Raw genomic sequence first — 18904 nt, 5'->3', positions numbered from 1 at the left:
TGATTCCAAAACTATGCTCTGCAGTATTGCAATACACTTGTTACACACGGCAATGGGAGGTCCAGGATCACTCCCACGTGTGGCACATAGTACAAGGTCCAGATCACTCAAACACGTGTGGCACGTAATACAAGATCCGGATCACTCACACGTGTGGTTGCCCACACGTTTGAGTGATTTGGACAGTCCGACTATTACAACACACCATGTTGAAACAATAAAGGATCCTTTTTCCAATTTCCCCAACTTTTCAAGGACGACTTCTCCACTGCTCTAAAGAAATGGTGCTTTCATATTGTCGTCAAGGTATTTCTGTAAGCACTCTTACAAACTGGAAAAACAGCATGTCATTGCCAATACAAAGCAACTTATCCAACTTTGGCTCAATACATATAGGAATATATGATTTAAAAAGACTGCAAAAATGACAAGTAAATTCACTCTCTTTTTTGTGCTATAAGTAGAATTTTTTTACTTACATAAAAAATAAATACTGTATAAATCAGAGCCTTGGCATCATGCCATGTCCATTGCCGCCTTGGTTTTGATGCTAGATTTTTTCTATCTGGCTGTATCATACAATTGAGACGGCCAATCTTCAAGGAACTGCTAAAACTAAAGAATAAGGAATGAAATGGATGAAATATGAAATTATGAAATTGAACAACTGAAAGGGAACTAAAACTGTCTCACTTATGTATGTATAGCATAAACCGTAACCACAAGAATAAGATAAAGAAACAGACTAATAAATACGTCAAACAATAAGTGAAATTTTTAGGTGCACATGCACAAACGAATAGTAGATGTCTAAATACACCATTAAACACAATGAGGAACCAATTTAAACAACTATGTCGACAAATATTCAATACAGGCAACCTACCTGTACACCAGAAATGGCAGCCCACACCACAAATTTAGTCTTTTTTGTCCACCTCTGTTGCGGTCTCAGATAAAGCCTCGGATTCATCAATGCGAGAGTTGGCAACAAGACTCTCAACTGGGACTTTAGTCACATCACGACGCACTCCAATATCAGAAACAAACCGGCTAACACAATATATACCACAACCCACAGCTGCCAGGCCAGAAAAGCTGGTAGTCAGGAAGCGAAGTGGTGATGAAATGATAGCAGTAGCAGCAGCAAAAATCGATGCTGCCTGTCCACTCCGGCCCACACTGACACTAGTTATGACGAGTAAACCTGTCTTGCAATAGATTGCAAAGTCCTCACAGTTGTTCTTAAATATGTGGTAGACACCAAAACCATTATGAAGTAGGAATTCAGCACGATGAAGGACATCATTGGGTGGATCAGAAGCGGCAAGGGTACAGGTCCCTCCTCGAACTTTGGCAATATATAGAACTGGTGAGACAGAATACTGAAACAGGTAGAGTTCACCACCAGAAAGGAAGCACTCAATGCAGGAAGATATGACACCATCAAGCCTTGACTGATCCCCACATCTTGGGCATGGATTGTCCAAAGGATGGGAGGGAGATGAGCTGAATAAAATGTGGTCTAACACTGTTCCTGTGCCAATCTCCTGGCCTGCTGCTCGAGTAAAGTGGATCACCTTCCCGTCACCTACATAGATCCCTGTTGTCCATCACAGATGTGTTAGGAAAACTATAGTAATACTTACCACAAGAGTTGATATACTGAGCTATAATTGATGAAATCCTACAACTACTGAACAAGGGGAGATTTAAAAATATTATGAATAGAAGTATGAAAAAAAGGTGGTGTTAAAAGAAAGATTAGAAAAAGACACCATGTGCTATGCTTAAATCTGTATGCAGTAATTATTCCCTGAGGTATACGAATACTTTGATTCTTCCAAAATTTAGAGCCTTTTTTTTTTCAAGACAAAAATAATTAAATAAATAAAACTATCAATTTAAAATGGGGAGTAATTGGTATTATTTGATACCATAGCAATTCAGAAGCACCTCTCTGCTTTATTGACCATACTAATTTAGTGGTAAAATCATCTTCAATCTCTTGCCTCTTGTAAACAATTCAACTAAGAGAACATAGTAGAATTGCCCCCCACCCCCCAAAAAAAAGTAGAAGCACCTGTCCACCCCCCTTGTGGATTTCCCGGTTCGCAACACTCCTAACTTGATCCTCTTGCCCTAAATTTTTTACATCCTCAAGCATTATGCCATGGTTCTAACTCGTCAGGTACCCTTTTTTAGTCATTTTAGTTAAAACTGCTATGCCAGCAAATGGCATAGCCACAAGAGTGACAAAATACCCCTTTATAAGTCTATTAGCTCATCAATTCAACATCCATAACCAAAATTATTTGGAATCCTACATTTTTTTTTTTTCTTTTCCAAAGTTATTGTACCCGCACCCAATTGCTCACTTGATATTACTTGAATTCAAAAAATTCCACTCACTTGACAACAAGGGCGGGTCCAGGAATTGTCAATGGGGTAGGCTAATACTAGTAATACTTCTCTTTTTTGGGGGGGGGGGGGGGGGGCTGGGCTAAAATTGACTATAGCAAAAAAAAAAAAAAAAATTTTTTTTTTTTTTTTTTGGTGGGCTTGAAATCCGCCCTTGCTTGACAATTTCATTGAATATAGAGAACGGTTCTCAAAAAAGTAGGATAACAAACATATTATCAAACAAGGCATCTCTCATATTAGGTACGATAAATTAAGGACAATTATAATGACCTGGTCATTTTCCGTCCTTTCCTTTTTTGGTGATTTCCTTTTTCGTCTTTTTCCCGTTTATCATTTTCCTTGCATAACCTCACTTTTCATGCTCGAATTTGATTCCGGCTTTACATGCATCCATGATATTTGATTTCTATGATATCTGCATTTTTACTTTCATAGAAAAGCATGCTAGTTGCTTACTTTTTCGTAAAAGGGCATAGATGCATAGTTTCCTTAAAACATTCTTGATTTTTGGAATTTTAGTGTAATTATGTAAAGTAATTATTTTTTGTCTTAAGAACCATTTTGCAATTTAATTTGGAATATATTTTGGAAAAGGACCTTTTTGCAATTTTTGGAAAGTGTGACAAGTGTCACACTCTCATGGAGCCAATTGTTGGCATTGGGATGGAATCACTTGGAAGCTTTATCTTGTGACATGTGGAGGGTGGAGATTCACCCACTTGTTGGCCTAGGATAGGTGCACTTGTTGGCTTGGATGGTTAACAAGTGTAGGCTTAGGATTAAGCCTAGAAAGGAACCATGAATTGGTAACAAGTGTAGGCACCAAATTGAGTCTTGCATTGTGTGTGTGTGAGAGGTAGTGTAAGAACACCTAGTGAGTGGAGGAATACTAGATCCTCCACCCATCACATTTCATTTTATCTCATCTTCATTCCTTTTGCTCTCAATCCGAACCTAGCCTCCATTGAAGGAAAAGCTTGGCTTAGAGCTTTTGACTTCATTTTGGCCTCCTTCCACTCACCTTAGATCTTTAACCTTGGGAAGTAAAAATTTCCTCTCACTCTCCTCTATAAAACCTTAGTTTTGTTTTCCATTTTAAGCTTGGTTGCTTTGGATTATAGAGATTCAATTCTCTATTGAAGTAAGGGTGATAGTATGTTTATTCTTTAAGTGTTTTATGATCCTTTGGGGTTTAATATATATTGTGTACATACTTTTAATATTGTAGTCTTACATATTATAGGAAATCCTCACATGTGACTTAGGATTTATTGATTTAAGCATGAATGATATGTATTTATATTGTGTAGAATTATTGATGTCATATATAATTCTTATCAGTGCTGTTAAAGGCGTAGGCTCGAGGCTCAGGTTTAGCGCCTGTTGTCATCCCAGGCTCACTGATGTTTACTAGGCGAGCGCCTCAGTTGCGCCTCGTCCTGTTTGTGAGGTGCGCCTAGGCGCGCCTCACTGATATTTGTTTAAAAAAATACGATTGTTCTATTTCTTAAGCCAAAAAGGATAGTTTTGGCAACTTAATAAACAAAAAAGAAAGCTCAATCATACGATATAAGGAACTTTTGTTCAAAAGAATAAAAAAATAAGAAAGCCCAAGAGTCAAAGTGTTAACCGAACAACAATAGGATGAGATTGTGAGACGAAGACGAAGCCCTAGTTGCAGAGATGAACGACGAAGCCACGTCAGTTCTTTCGTTTCTTTTTTTTTCTCTCCTCCTCTAGATCTCTCCTCTCTTCTTATCTCTATTTGCATCTCTCTCTTCGTCTACTTCTCTCATCTCTCTATCTTTTTTTTTTTTTGCTCTATTTTTTCTTCTTTTCTTTTCTTGTTAACAAATTTTTTTTTTTTTTTTTTTTGTTAACATATTTATATCTTTTTGTGCTTTGTTTTGCCATTCAAAAAACAAATTTTGCTTTGCCTTTCAAGAAAACAAATTTGTGCTCTGTTTTATGGTTGTTGGATGCTTGTATAGTTGATGGATTTACTTTTTTATATTTGATATTAATTTTTAGAATATTAATATGACTTATGAGATATGAATGTTATTATAGTAGTTTAAATTTTCAATTGTGCGCCTTTCTTCACTCAGGAGCGCGCCTAGGCTCCAAAGAACCTCTAGCGCCTTGGGCCTTCAATAACTATGATTCTTATTGACTTGAATTGCTATATTTGTTGTGATGATAATTCTATATTCTTGTGGATTACTAATTGTAATTATTTTAGAAGCTTATTACTATAATGTTAAGATTTAGTATATAAAGCTTATTGTTGAAGCATGATTTAAATTGATAAGTTGATGATGTTGTATTGTACATTATACCATGATGAGGACTTGTCATTTGGTATGCCATTTTAGACTTGGAACCCTAAGACATGGTTTGTGTGGTTTCAAAATACTTGTGCATGGAAGGTGGTTTATATGCCTTAATTATAGTGTATGAGTTTTGAACTTGATTATGATTTTGGATTCTCTTGGGACATTGTTACAAGTGACATGGCTAGAGTTTGGCTCTAGTGCGGGAGGTACGAGTTCTCCCCATTTATAGTACGCACTAGGATGGTCTTCCCAGCGGGTTACTGCCCGGAATAACTGTTTAGGTCTTGGTTTACTGTAGGATTTGATGTCCAAGGTTTCCACTATTTGATTTCGCATTCAATTCCAAGTTGACAACCAATGCTTAATTGTAACTTGTAATTTTTGCTATTGGCGAATTGACGTTGTTAAGTACATTGATATTGATATTGTGTTGTTAAAGAATCATTTAAGTTAGCTTAAGATGATCCCTTAAAACACCTTGAACATAGACGTTAAGTGGAATGATCCCTTGTATTCGTCTAAATTGAGCTTGCAATGATATTGAAACTTTAGGGTATACGCATATGTTTCTTTCTACAAGTAACTTGATTACTCACCCTAGTTGTTTGGGCTATTTTACGGGTAAGGAGACAATATTCACGGATGCTCATCATCCTTAGTGGCTTATGAGCAATTTGGAACATTTTTGTATATTGACATGCACTTGTTTAGCATGCTTTACTTTTAGATGCAATATTTTTGTATACTATGGATGTATGGTATTTTAGAAGCTAAGATGGCTTCCTTGATGTGTAATGTGTATCTAAGTACACTTGGCAATGGTTATTTTGTATGTATAACATGAAGCCAAGAGCCACTAGTTTTAAAAGTTCACAAGTATGTTTTTAAACTTGTTTCGGATCATTTGGAATGCATGTATAGCCTTAAACTTGTTTCTGTTTCGTCGTTCGGCTGATTGTTGTTTTTTGTTTCGTCGTTTGGCTGATTTCTTGTTTCTGTTTCGTCGTTCGGCTGATTTCTTGCTTCTGTTTCGTCGTTCGGTTGATTTCTTGTTTCTGTTTCGTCGTTCGGCTGATTTCTTGCTTCTGTTTCGTCGTTCGGTTGATTTCTTGTTTCTGTTTCGTCGTTCAGCTGATTGTTTCTTTTTGTTTCGTCGTTCGGCAGTCAGAACGCCTGACTATGCAAGTTCGAACGCTTAACCCTTCCGTCAGAACGTCTGACTATGCAAGTCCGAACACTTGACCCTTTCGTTAGAACGCCTAACCATGTAGATCAGAACGTCTGACCAGGTAAGTTCGAACGCTTGACCCTTTCGTCAGAACGTCTGACCATGTAGGTCAAAATGTCTAACTATGTAAGTCCGAACGCTTGACCATGTAGGTCAGAACGCCTGATAATGTAAATCCGAACGCTCGACCATGTAGGTCAGAACGACCGACCTTGTAAGAGTGCCGAACGGGCACTCAGTGTTGAGAGTGCAGAACAAGCACTCAATGTTGGAGAGTGCCTAACGAGCACTTAGTGTTGGAGAGTGCCTAACGAGCGCTCAGTGCTAATGAGTGCCTAACGAGCGCTCAGTGCTAATGAGTGCCTAACGAGCGCTCTGTGCTTTGGCTTTGGACAAGTGCTCGTCCATACCTCAGATCTCTCTTTTCCTTTTGCTTTGATCATCATTCGCTTCTGCATTTCGGATCCATTATCGGGTCATCTTTTGGTCATCACTGACGTACCAGGTTTATAAAACTTGGGCCGTCACAACAATCTTGATGGTTTATAGTTTCCAACCTCATAAAATTTTCTCTGTTACTCAACAAAGTCCTAGAAATTAGGTATATAACCGGACCCATAACTCTTAAGTCAGAAAATATATTCAGAGATCACAAAAAACAACATTAGGTATGAAAGCTACAAATTCTTGACTAGTCTAAAAAGACACAGATTGAATTTGAAAAGTCTAATATATTGAGATATATATATAGAGAGAGAGAGAGAGAGAGACAGGACACCCACTCCAAGGTCGGAAGTTGTGGGAAGAAGAAGTTGCACATTGTAGCTACTATTGGGACCACCTTCGCCAATCAGACCAGTATGTGAAGGGTACCACTACTCCTAGTTACACCCATATGGCTAGTTATTGACATACGTTAGCAAAATTGCATAGATAGATTTTGCACCCCAATGGTCACCAGTTCGAGTCTCCACAAGGCTACTGGAGGCTTACCCGGTCGTTAACTTCAGGGCCTCGTGGAATTAGTCGAGGTGCGCTCAAGCTGGCCCGGACACCCACGATTATCAAAAAAAAATATTGCATAGATAGATAATATATACAGAGAGAGAAGGTGGGTCATATTTTTCCTAGTAGTAGTGTATATATAGGCAAAGTAGGGGTGTATAGATAGTATGGTTTGTAGTGTTTTAAATAAAAAGGAAACTGAATTTCTACATGACTTATCAATTGAAGTATACTGCAATTTATGTACTTGGAAAATTTAGAATAGGAAGTTTCCAAAAGACCTTAATGCATATATATTAGGATTTTGAGAATCAAATCATGAATTCTTAGAAACCCTAATACTGTATGAACGAACCCTAATCTGGTGAGTGCATCAAAGTATTAAATTACTATTTTACCCTAGGTGTAAAAGATTACATATTTACCCTTGTGTGTAGCTTCATAATCCTTTATCAACCATGAATCCTTCATCAACCATGAGCAAGAAGTAAGAACCAACACTAACTTTTGAAAGTTTCTAATCTAAGCTAGAAACTAAAACAAAAGTTACAGACTCCAATTTAGTTTTATGAAGTTTGCCAACCTTAAGTCCTATTGACCCTAGTAGATATATATGTGTATGTTTAATACTTTGAAGTAAGAATCGTATTAGTGTTGGGTTATGAGTAATAGCTCGAAAAGTTTTAAAGGAGTAAAGAACAATCCTATTGTCATGGAACAAAATTAGTGTCTTTCTGTTAGGTAGAGGTTTTCAGTGTACTAGATATTGCACTGGTGGAAATCCAATAAATTTAGTAAAATTTTCTATAAAGAAATTCATCTTCTAAAAGATGCTATGGTCTCATCCTTGATTAGAGATGGAACTTGGTGTTTACCTGTTCCTAGCTCTCCTATTCTGTACAAGCTTAATAAATAATAACTTTATTCATTCAGTTCAGTTGCATCAGGGAACCGACGCTAGTATATGGAACAATGGATCCTTCTCTTTTAAATCAGTATGGGATTCAACAAGAGTGCAAAATCCTAAGGTGGCATGGTATTCTGTGTTGGAATGGTTTTGCAGACCTAGGGTCTCAACAACGTGCTGCATCTTTTTTCATGACAAGCTGCTTTCTCTGCATAATCTGAGATTAAGAGGTCTGGCCCTTCCTGTTGTTTGTCATTTGTGTTTCAGATGTGATGATTCTTAGGATCATTTATTTGCTGCTTGCCAGTTTATTAGATCTGTTTGGTCTCTTGGGTTGGAGATATGCTTCATTGCAATATGCCTGTTTTCAATTGTTTCCAACAGTTTTCTGACTTGTTATCTACAGCTTGTAAAGCCAATTCTATGAGACAGAAGCTATATAGAAGTTATTCTCTACATCTTTATGGTTCATTTGGAATGAAAAAAAAATTGAGAAATCACCAAGATTCTACCAGATCGGCAGAGGAGGTTGCAAGATTAATCTGGTGGAAAGTGATGAGTATTTCTGGACTGCAGTTTGATGCATTGCTCTAGGGCTGTCTTGCCCGAATTCTTATTTCTGATCTTAAGTTTTTTTTTTTTTTAATTATTATTATGTTCTGTTTTTCTTTTGTTGTCTTGTGCCTCATGTCATGGAGGCTTGTTTTGGTTTTTTTAACCCTTGTAGTGCAAAGGTATGCCTTTGCTTATAGCCTTGTACTTTTTTTTGTATTATCTCAAAAAAAAAAAAAAATCCATATCTCCCAGGAAAAAAGATAATTTATACTCAAAAAACACAAGATGTATTGAAAACATATGCCAACTTTTCCATTCTATGATTGTGTTGATATGAAAAGAAACTTTGAAGAACAAGTTCATATATGGGTGTAGGAAACTTTATACAATACATCTTGAGTAGATAAAACAAAAGTAAGGTCACTTCAAAACTAAATTTCCGGGAAGGTACATTAAAATCAAAATATTGGAATGTTTAAGATAAACTAAGACATGTAGAATGTAACATCATTAGATCAAAAATGAGGAAATATCCGCAATTGACAGCCAGTATATGGTGAGCACCAAGACTAATAACTTTTATCTTTCTATGATTGACAAGCAAGAAAGTAGCAAGTAATCGTGAAGCCAGTAGACAAAATATATGGGTGTAGGGCAAACTGCCTTAACTAAATATAATGCATCTTCAAAAGTAAACATCTCCATTATTGTAGATATGCAATCTATAAATAACTAGAGATTGAAGAAATGGCTGTCCAAAGAGGTTGACCAAGACGGAACTGGTGGACATGGTGCACCTTAAGTGTGGTACAGTCTGATAGTATATCTTAAAGAACAAATTTTGTAAGACTAATATAAAACTAAAAATGTTTTCTAGTAAAAAAATTTTGCTCCTGGGAAATGAGCAAGTGTATAAATGAATAGAATTCACGAGCATCTATAATGGCACTAAATGAGGAAAATATGAGGGGAAGTTAATTTGTTTATGGAAGATAGTTGTGGTCTCAGCAAATGACAAGATGATGTGAATCAGTCATCTGCAATGAAGACCAACCAACGCACCAATGAGAGGTGACATAACTTAAATTTCTTGGATTGCAAATCTAGCATAATATATCATCACAAGTCATTATGTTGGAGAGTATCAAAATTCATATAAACGAACTGTGATTAGGATAATAGTGCATATAAATCCCTAACATGATCGTGACAATAAAAGTATAATACTGATTGGGATAATTATTGTTATTGTTTAATTGTTATTGTTGAAAACTCAAGTTTGTCTTTGGCAGTCAGCATAAAGACCATACAAAAACATCATGGAACCACAAGAGATCCTGCTCGTGATCATTTAAAATGAAAATTCTTGTGCAATACTCCACTCCATGCACTTAAGTGATATCAGAACATTATTCATCAGAACTATGTAGTTCTATCACTTGCTTCTTTTTTTCTACATATTTATAAAACATAAAAAGAATTATACAATTGAGTGTTAAAAGGAGTAAAATACCTCTTAAATGGAAAGAAATTAATCAATAAACAAAATAAAATAAGTGAAATAAATTCAAGAGGAGCTTGACAAAGTGGAAAGTCCGTTAAAATTAAAATTAAAAAAAAAAAAAATGTAATTGTGAGGCATGGAGGCCACGGAATTATGTAGAGCTGCGCCCAGAAAATATTCTCAAATTAATATAAAGTCAAGCATGTCATAAAAGAAGTCCCATATCCACTAATATACATCTTTAAGGAACATCCAGACACTACTCTAGCTCTGTTTATATTTGAAAAGTAAGCTGAATAAAATGACAAGGACATTTATAATGATTCATTGCTAGGTTAAAACAGATTACTGATGGGGTTAACTTGGCCGATGTCGACAGATTTATTGCATAAATTACCAATACATTTTGTTGAGATGTTTTGAGGACTTCAGGTGCATCCCTTGACACCATTTACCAACAGAGATAGTGAACCAATTTACTTTACAATCGAAAATGTAATGTCATCACTGATCAAGAACTGTGAACTTCAGGGAGATCGGATTAAAATGGAAATAGTTAACAAAAAGGGTAAACAAATATCACAAATTATATCACACTAGTGGTGTTAATCATACATTAAAGGCTTCTACCCCAATACTTTGACACTCTCAGCGTTAAAAGCAGCCTGATGGTACACAACCAGTGTCTCCCCACAAGATTAAAGTTTTCACCGCAGTTGGAGAAAGATGAGAATATAGTTAATTGTTGATATAATTTTTTTGCACCGAATTTTATATTCCCCACCAATCAAAATAATAATAGAAACTATAACTTCAACCTGAAAGCAACCAAAATTATATTGACAGGAATTCAAATCGAACAAATATATAAAGAAAAAAAAAAAAAAAAAAAAAGTAATCGAGCTAATGGGTTTGAATAAAATAAAAAACAGTCGATGAATTGAGGAAAGTATATAATTTAACATAGAAATTATACGATGTCCCTGTAATAATAGATAAGTAAACAACGATTGAGCATAAGATGGATCAAACATCCATTAATTGGGGCAAATGAGTGTAAGATTATACGGTAAATTAATCAAAAAAATAGGAGGAAAGTAACGGAAAAGAAAAAGAGAAAAGAATTGAAAGGAAAGAACCGTGATGAGCGTAGATGTAAGCGTGCCTCCATGAGTAGATGTGATCGCCTGCCTTGAGTTCGTCTCTGGTGATCTTATTAGACAGCACTCCCATCTTCTCTCTCTTTTTTCTGTCTCCTGCCAAGCCCAAAAGTGCAGGAGGGAGGAACGTTTTCTTAATCTATACGGCTCGCGTTATGAATTGGGTATCGAATAAATGTTTAATAGATACTTCGATCTCACTTTAGTTACGGTGGGTCCATTTCTGATGTGGCATATGCAGTTGGATATCGACACATTTTTGTTTCTAACATCTCTCTTTTTTCTTTTATTATTATTATTATTATTTATTTTAGAAATTGGGTGTTGTTAGCTTAATTCTTAACTAATTAAGTTTGATTCAATTGAGTGTAGTTTAGTAACATAATTTGAATATTATTAATAAGCATTATTTTAAATATGATAAATTTTTAAGACACAAAGGCATCATTTGTTGAAGATACAAGATTTCGGTTCTTCTCTCTCTTTCTCTCTTTTTCTCTTTCTCTCTAGCATTCTCCGCACTTTCCACCCGTCATGGTTTATTTATAGGCCATGACCTCTTTTGCAGTTAACCAATTACATTGGGCTTATATCCGAAAGCTCTCTTCAATCTGGGCTGGGTCTTGCAATGGGCTTGACCTTCCTCAGTGGACCCCCCAAGTTCGGCCCATTCCAGGGTGCTTTGGCATGGATCCTACTTCAATCATTCGACCCGATCTCGTTTCCGCGATCCATATCCAGCCCATGCCACTTGCCGCATCCTCAACTGCCCCCATAATTACCCCTTATTGATTAGGGGGTAATTATTAGAGGCTGCTAATGATGACCTGACGGCTCGAGGAGATCGTGTGGGAGAATGGACGGTTAGATCTAAGGGTCGGCGCTTCGAGATTCAAAAAGACAACCCATTGCTTTTCTGACTCCTCGGCTCTTGGGCTCATCTCGTCTTTATAAGCTCCATTGATTCTCCATCGATCCTCTTTACCGTCTCCATCTCACCTTTTGCTGCTTGAATCCTCTCCGGCGATCTCTTGCGAAAGATCTTCCTTCCAGTGGCTTTGCAATACTCTCTGCCGTTTTCACTCTCTAAGGTTAGTTTCATTTGCATTTTTCTTTTGGAAGACTTCTTTCTTCTCCCCGGAATCCTCATCCACTCTCACCATGACAGTAGATCTAGACGTTCTTCGCATGAAACTTCACCTTCCTGACGACGTAGAAATTAGAAACTGCCCCCGGGAAGTGAATATTAGAACCGGTGCTGGCCTTCTTCCCGGCGAGGCCCTGTTTTCACTCCTCCACCTCAATCTCCTTAGATTTCCTTTATATCCTTTCTTTTGCTTGTAGGAAATCTAAGGAGATTGAGGTGGAGGAGTGAAAACAGGGCCTCGCCGGGAAGAAGGCCAGCACCGGTTCTAATATTCACTTCCCGGGGGCAGTTTCTAATTTCTACATCGTTAGGAAGGTGAAGTTTCATGCGAAGAACGTCTAGATCTACTGTCATGGTGAGAGTGGATGAGGATTCCGGGGAGAAGAAATAAGTCTTCCAAAAGAAAAATGCAAATGAAACTAACCTTAGAGAGTGAAAACGGTAGAGAGTATTGCAAAGCTACTGGAATGAAGATCTTTCGCAAGAGATCGCCGGAGAGGATTTAAGCAGCAAAAGGTGAGATGGAGACGGTAAAGAGGATCGATGGAGAATCAATGGAGCTTATAAAGACAAGATGAGCCCAAGAGCCGAGGAGTCAGAAAAGCGATGGGTTGTCTTTTTGAATCTCGAAGCGCCGACCCCTAGATCTAACCGTCCATTCTCCCACACGATCTCCTCGAGCCGTCAGGTCATCATTAGCAGCCTCTAATAATTACCCCCTAATCAATAAGGGGTAATTATGGGGGCAGTTGAGGATGCGGCAAGTGGCATGGGCCGGATATGGATCGCGGAAACGAGATCGGGTCGAATGATTGAAGTAGGATCCATGCCAAAGCACCCTGGAATGGGCCGAACCTGGGGGGTCCACCGAGGAAGGTCAAGCCCATTGCAAGACCCAGCCCAGAAGGAAGAGAGCTTTCGGATATAAGCCCAATGTAATTGGTTAACTGCAAAAGAGGTCATGGCCTATAAATAGACCATGACGGGTGGAAAGTGTGGGGAATGCTAGAGAGAAAGAGAGAGAGAGAGAGAGAAGAACCGAAATCTTGTATCTTCACTTATATGAAACTTTGGAAAGATATTAAAAATATTTATTTTTTAATTATCAATTACAACTTCAATACTAAAAATTCAAATTTTAAAAAAATTTGTATTTAATTTTTAATTTTATCAAACGACTTTATTTAATCCAAAATTTAAAATAATAATAATAAATCGTAAATTAAATCCGTTATTGCTTTGAATTTCAACACTACAAATTTAACTTTTAAAATTTTCAACAGTTAACTTTTAATTTTATCAACTAGTTTTACTTAATCAAAAATTTAAAAATAATAATTGATAGGGAAAAATATAAACATACCCTACCTTCGATAAGATTGACTAGATTTCATTATCAAAGATAATGAAATCAAATCTGACGTGATTCAACAGGTAAGAATAATTCTATTATAACTGGAGGAGGTCAAAATGATTAAATCATATCCCCGACAAATCTGGCAACAAATCTCCTATGATTTCGCACAAGCGGAAGATAAGATCAACCATCGACATCGGCGGAACGATTTTGATTCCAATCGACAGCCATAAATAGGTGTAATACCCCTAATTTTTAAAAGGATAGTCTCGGTAGTTTTGTTTATTATTTTATTGGTTTTTTATTTGTTTAATTATTAATTATTTGTGTAATTGGTTTTTCTGGTTGTTTAATTGATTTCTTGCCTTTGTTTATTTATTTGGTGTGTTTAAATTGATTAATTGTTTGGTTGATATGTTTATTGACTTTAATTATTTAATTGTTTTACTTAGTTTAATTTTATTTGCTTAATTGTGTTCTTTAATTCTTTGTTAATTGTTTTTTTTAGTTTTTGGTTAATTGGTAATTAAAATAAATTAAGTTACTTGTTTTTCTAAATTCACGTTACTGTAGGATTGGTGGTAAGTAACAGACATGCTTATTCATTTAGATGGTGTTATGGGCCGAATAGGTTTCACATTAGGGCTTCAGTGAACTTTAGGTTTTGTGTAACCTTATAAATAGACGTAATAAGGTTACCTAGGATTTTACATACAAACAATTAAAAAAAAAACAGCACAAAGAAAGGAAAAAAACCAGCACACGTCTGTAGAAGTAGCCAAGAGAGAAACAGAGGAGGTTTACAACAATTGTGTTCACCGGAGGTCTTAGAAGACGGCGTAGAGATTTTGAACAAAGATCTCAAAGGCAAGTTCTATCCTTACTCTCTCCCTTAGGCTTCATGTTCTTTGCATTCCTAAACTGTTCCAGAATTAATTATAACTTAAAAAGTTTCTCTAATCGTGCTAAAGTTTGATACACACCAATATGTGTTGCATAGTTGTTAAACTGTTAAAACTTGATAGTTGTGTGCATAATTCTTGATTTAAGTTCATGATTAATAATGGTATAGGGAATTAAACATGGACTGGGAACACACTAGGGTTAGGTTACAGGATTTGGAAGCCATAACAGTGAGGTGTAGAGGTTGCAGAGTTCATCGGAGGAAGGAACGACGAAGCAGAGAGGGAGGGAGCCGGCTCCCCTTAGTGTGGAGGCGGCTCCAAGAAATTGGAGCCGGCTCCAATGTTTAAAGGAGGCGGCTCCAATTTTTGGAGACGTCTCCTTGCTCAGTTTTTGTGATTTTCTTCGTTTCCAGTCAGTTTTGCATGCAACGGTTGATTTTGGAATTTTCAATTGACTGCAGAATTGAATATGGAAGGTCTAAGTAATGTATGGAGATAAATTAAAGCTTCAGAGGTGGTGTTAAGTAAGGTTACTTGTGTAGAAAAGTCTGGACAGTAGGGTTTTAAACAAGTAGTTCCATAGTGTTAAATTATGTGAGTACACTGTGTTTAATTCTGAAATCTTTTGAGACGAATGATATAATTAGAACATGTATAATTCTATATCATGAGTATGTATCTGAATTACACTTGTTTAGAATATGGTAATGTTGAAGAATAATAATTCTCAAATTAACACTAATGGGATTTTGTAAAACAACCTAAACTAAGTAGGTATATGTATCTACTGTGGTTCTATCTTGATGCTTGCATTAGTATTATTAGTATCAACTGTTGGAGGAATGGACTTTGTTAATGGTTATCTTAAATGTCTGTAATATCAACTGCTGAGTATTGAATGATAATTTAAAATAATTTTATCATTATATCTGATTGAGTGAAACAACCTAAACTGAGGAAGTTTGTGTTTATACAGTAATTATAATTCTTGATACTTACATTATGTATGTTAGTATCAGTGTTGGATATAAAACTGAATCTGTCTATGTATATATCTGATTCTTTTTATTGATGCTTACACTATGCCTGTTAGTATCAGTAATGGAAATATGGATTTAGCTGATGTTTACTTTAATTGTTGATGTTATCAACTCCTGGATGATTGGATAGTATACACCGGTATTGGACGGTGGTATGCTAGGGATGGTTTGGTTTCAAAATACCAAAACCTACCTACTCTGGATTAAGAATTGGGTTAACTAAAGGTTAAGTCCTATTAATTGTAATGTCATGGCAACGACTAGTTGAGCGGCACTACTAGGATTCGGGATGGACTTTAAATATACTGTTATGGTACCTCGATATGAGCTTGAGTCTCAGGATCGACGGTTAGGAAGCGTATATGCATTGGGATGCATAGCTGGATACGATGGTTAGAAGTGTACCCTGTTTAGGTATAGGTACATATGCCCACTTCGTGTGCGTTTTAGCATGTTATTTCTATTCAGGTTGAGACCGGCCTGTAGTCCAGTGAGAGTCATTTAGTATGACTATATATATATTTACGGACTATTAGCTAATGTTGAATTGTTTAGGATGTACATGCGTATCGGGCCTCTGTTTGGATTGTAGTAGTATAGAACTTGCGCGTGGGCTTGACCCACTTCTATTTTTCAGGTACATGACAGTTCCAGGCTTAGAAGTGTTCGTGCTGAGTAGAGGTCTCTATTCACTCTTTCGACGATGTAGGATTCTCTCCATAGTTTTTTTTCTAGATGCTTATTATAGTTGCTTTATTTTCCGTTTGGATGTTTAATAGGGGTCCACTAGAGATGGATTCCCGAGTTGTAAATTGATGTAGTTTTGGAGTTTGGGTTTGATGGATTTTAATAATTATAATATTTTGCGAATTCTATTTTTAGTTCCTTTCAGCTTTAATTTCATTTCTTAATTCATTTTTATATTCCGTGTTCGTTATAAAATATTAATTATTTGATATTCCCCCGGGTTTGGGTTTGGGCCTGGGCCTGATCAACCCGTGTCTCGGATCCAAGGGGTATCACAATAGGGCACCAAGCCATTAAAGAAAGTACGACGTAAAAATTATTATTAATCCCTTCCTTCTTTTTAGACCTCTGTGACTAATTTGATCGTCGGAGAGCTCTTGGCAGGCACCACACCGGTGTCGTCAAGGTTCATCGATCTTCTCATTTCTTCCTTGCAGGAAAACGGTATCGTATCAGACTGCGCGAATTTCAACCTCAACAGTTGGCGCCGTCTGTGGGAACGACGATTCCCTTGAATCAATTAATTACTCGTTGGGTATATACATTTGCAGTCTGGTATAGTTACCGAAGGAACACTGTCGCAGGGATCTGGTCAAAGGGTAAAGTTGGGTGAAAACCTGTACGTCCCAAACGACGAGGCACGGCTTGCAGCGTTAGAACTGCAGGTTCAAACTCTGAGTCAGGGTATGAACCAGTTGATCCAGCAAAATGCAACGCTCTTGCAACACCTTGTTCCACCGGTTCAACAAAACTTTCCAGAACAAGATCTCTCAAGTCCAAACGGAGGTAAAATAAAGGATTTTTATTTACTATCCCTTATTGTAAGGGGATATTAATTACGGGATTCATTCAACCCGGGTCCTTGTAGTACAGGTCATTTATTTATTATTCCTTATATTACGGGGATATGGATTACGGGATTCATTCAGCCCGGGGCCTGATAATACAGGATACTTATCCCCTATAGTCCGGGGATATGGATGACGGGATTCATTCAGCACGGGTCCTTGTAATACAGAACACTCATTTACTATTCCCTTATAGTACGGGGATACGACTTGCGGGATTTACTCAACCCGGGTTCTTGTAATACAGGTTACTCATTTACTATCCCTTATAGTACGGGGATACGGATTACGGGATTCACTCAGCCCGGGTCCTTGTAATACAGGACACTCATTTACTATCCCTTATAGTACGGGGATACTGCACGTATAAACTAAAAGGAATTTTATTAAAGACCATCATTGCCTCAAGGCTTATTAAAAATAACACGTGATGGAGCTACCCTCCATTTAAAATGATTAACTAAGATGCCCCCAGTCTTTATTGTGAATGACTTGATAAGGCTAATTCCAGCCGTGAGACAATTTCTAGTCGGTATACTCATCTGAGTCATTCTCATGATATGTGTTGTCGCTCTGGCTGAAGAACGATTTCTTATATTTGGTATTATTTTCATCCCTGGCGAGAGGGGCTAACCTCTTCTTGTCCTCTCCTTCCTTCCATGCACTCATGGTGTCTTCAGTGTTGATGTGTTTTTGCGCTCTGACCAGCAACTCTATTATGCTGGTGGGAGGTTCTTTTGATAAGGAGAATAAGAATCTGAAGGTTTGGAGTCCTCATGTGAAAGCGGTCAAAGCTACCTTGTCGTCCGCCTCTTCTACCTGCAACATCTCTGCGTTGAATCAGGTGAAGTATTCCTGAATCGACTCTTCCTTTTGTTGCTCCACGGTAAACAGGTAGGTAGCCGGCCTCCTATGCCTCTGACCTGCAATGAAGTGGCTCACAAACTGCTTACTCAATTCTTCGAAGGTGTTGATGGTTCCTTGCTTCAACTTGTTAAACCAAACTCTCGCTGATCCCTTAAGTGTAGTGGGAAAAGCTCGGCACATGATTTCATCTGGCATAGCGTGTAAATGCATAAGAGCTTGAAAAGTTTCCAAGTGATCGAGAGGATCTTTGGTCCCATCGAAGCTTTCGAACGAGGACATCCTGAACTTGCTAAGTAGTGGACATTTCATAACGGCGGGGCAAAAAGGCAGGTTGGTCCTTTGTACCAGGTCATCTACGGTGGCAGGACCTTTCCCTTTCATAGCCTGCATTACATCTTCCATTTTCCCCTTGAGATCCTTGATCTGCAAGTCGAGATGGGTAACTTTCTTTGTCTTTTCCTTAAGACAGAAGGCTATGCTTTCAGGAGGATGGGAACTCCGTTGGAGGATGGGTAAATCAATTAATTACTCGTTGGGTAAATACGTTTGTAATCCGGTATGGTTACCGAAGGAACACCGTCGCAGGGATCTGGTCAAAGGGTAGAGTCAAGTGAAAACTTGGACGTCCCAAACGACCAGGCACGGCTTGCAGCGTTGGAACTGCAGGTTCAAACTCTAAGTCAGGGTATGAACCAGTTGATCCAGTAAAATGCAACGCTCTTGCAACACCTTGTTCCACCGGTTCAACAAAACTTTCCAGGACAATATCTCTCAAGTCCAAACGGAGGTAATGGGAATCTTGAAGAGAAGGATAATCATCCCCCCCAAAATGAGACTGAAATGGAACAAAGCCAGGTGGGAACCCGACATAGAG

The 18904-nt window shown here is 37.5% G+C and overlaps 1 protein-coding gene across 1 annotated transcript; it reads right to left on the bottom strand.

Moving 5' to 3' along the window:
* Nucleotides 1-674: 674 nt before the first annotated feature.
* LOC132286532 (protein LEAD-SENSITIVE 1-like) lies at nt 675-11290 on the bottom strand. The gene is made up of 2 exons (XM_059788883.1): nt 11099-11290; nt 675-1603 (listed from the first exon to the last, which is right to left on the bottom strand). The coding sequence occupies exons 1-2, from the start codon at nt 11190-11192 to the stop codon at nt 921-923; spliced, it is 777 nt and encodes a 258-aa protein (XP_059644866.1). The 5' UTR covers nt 11193-11290; the 3' UTR covers nt 675-920.
* Nucleotides 11291-18904: the final 7614 nt, after the last annotated feature.

This window comes from Cornus florida, unplaced genomic scaffold (assembly GCF_030987335.1).
Source record: "Cornus florida cultivar Cherokee Brave unplaced genomic scaffold, ASM3098733v1 CherokeeBrave_3.0.0_Hap2_Chr11, whole genome shotgun sequence".
NCBI classification, from domain to species: Eukaryota; Viridiplantae; Streptophyta; class Magnoliopsida; order Cornales; family Cornaceae; genus Cornus; species Cornus florida.
The sequence above is the reverse complement of the archived record's forward strand: the minus strand, read 5'-3'. Positions and strand labels throughout refer to the sequence as shown.

Excerpts from the sequence above, each read along its gene's own strand:
- LOC132286532 (XM_059788883.1), bottom strand. The coding sequence starts at position 11,192 with ATGGGAGTGCTGTCTAATAAGATCACCAGAGACGAACTCAAGGCAGGC. Across the intron at positions 1,604-11,098 it reads TTACATCTACGCTCATCACG|GGATCTATGTAGGTGACGGG; the intron begins GTTCTTTCCTTT and ends GATGGACAACAG.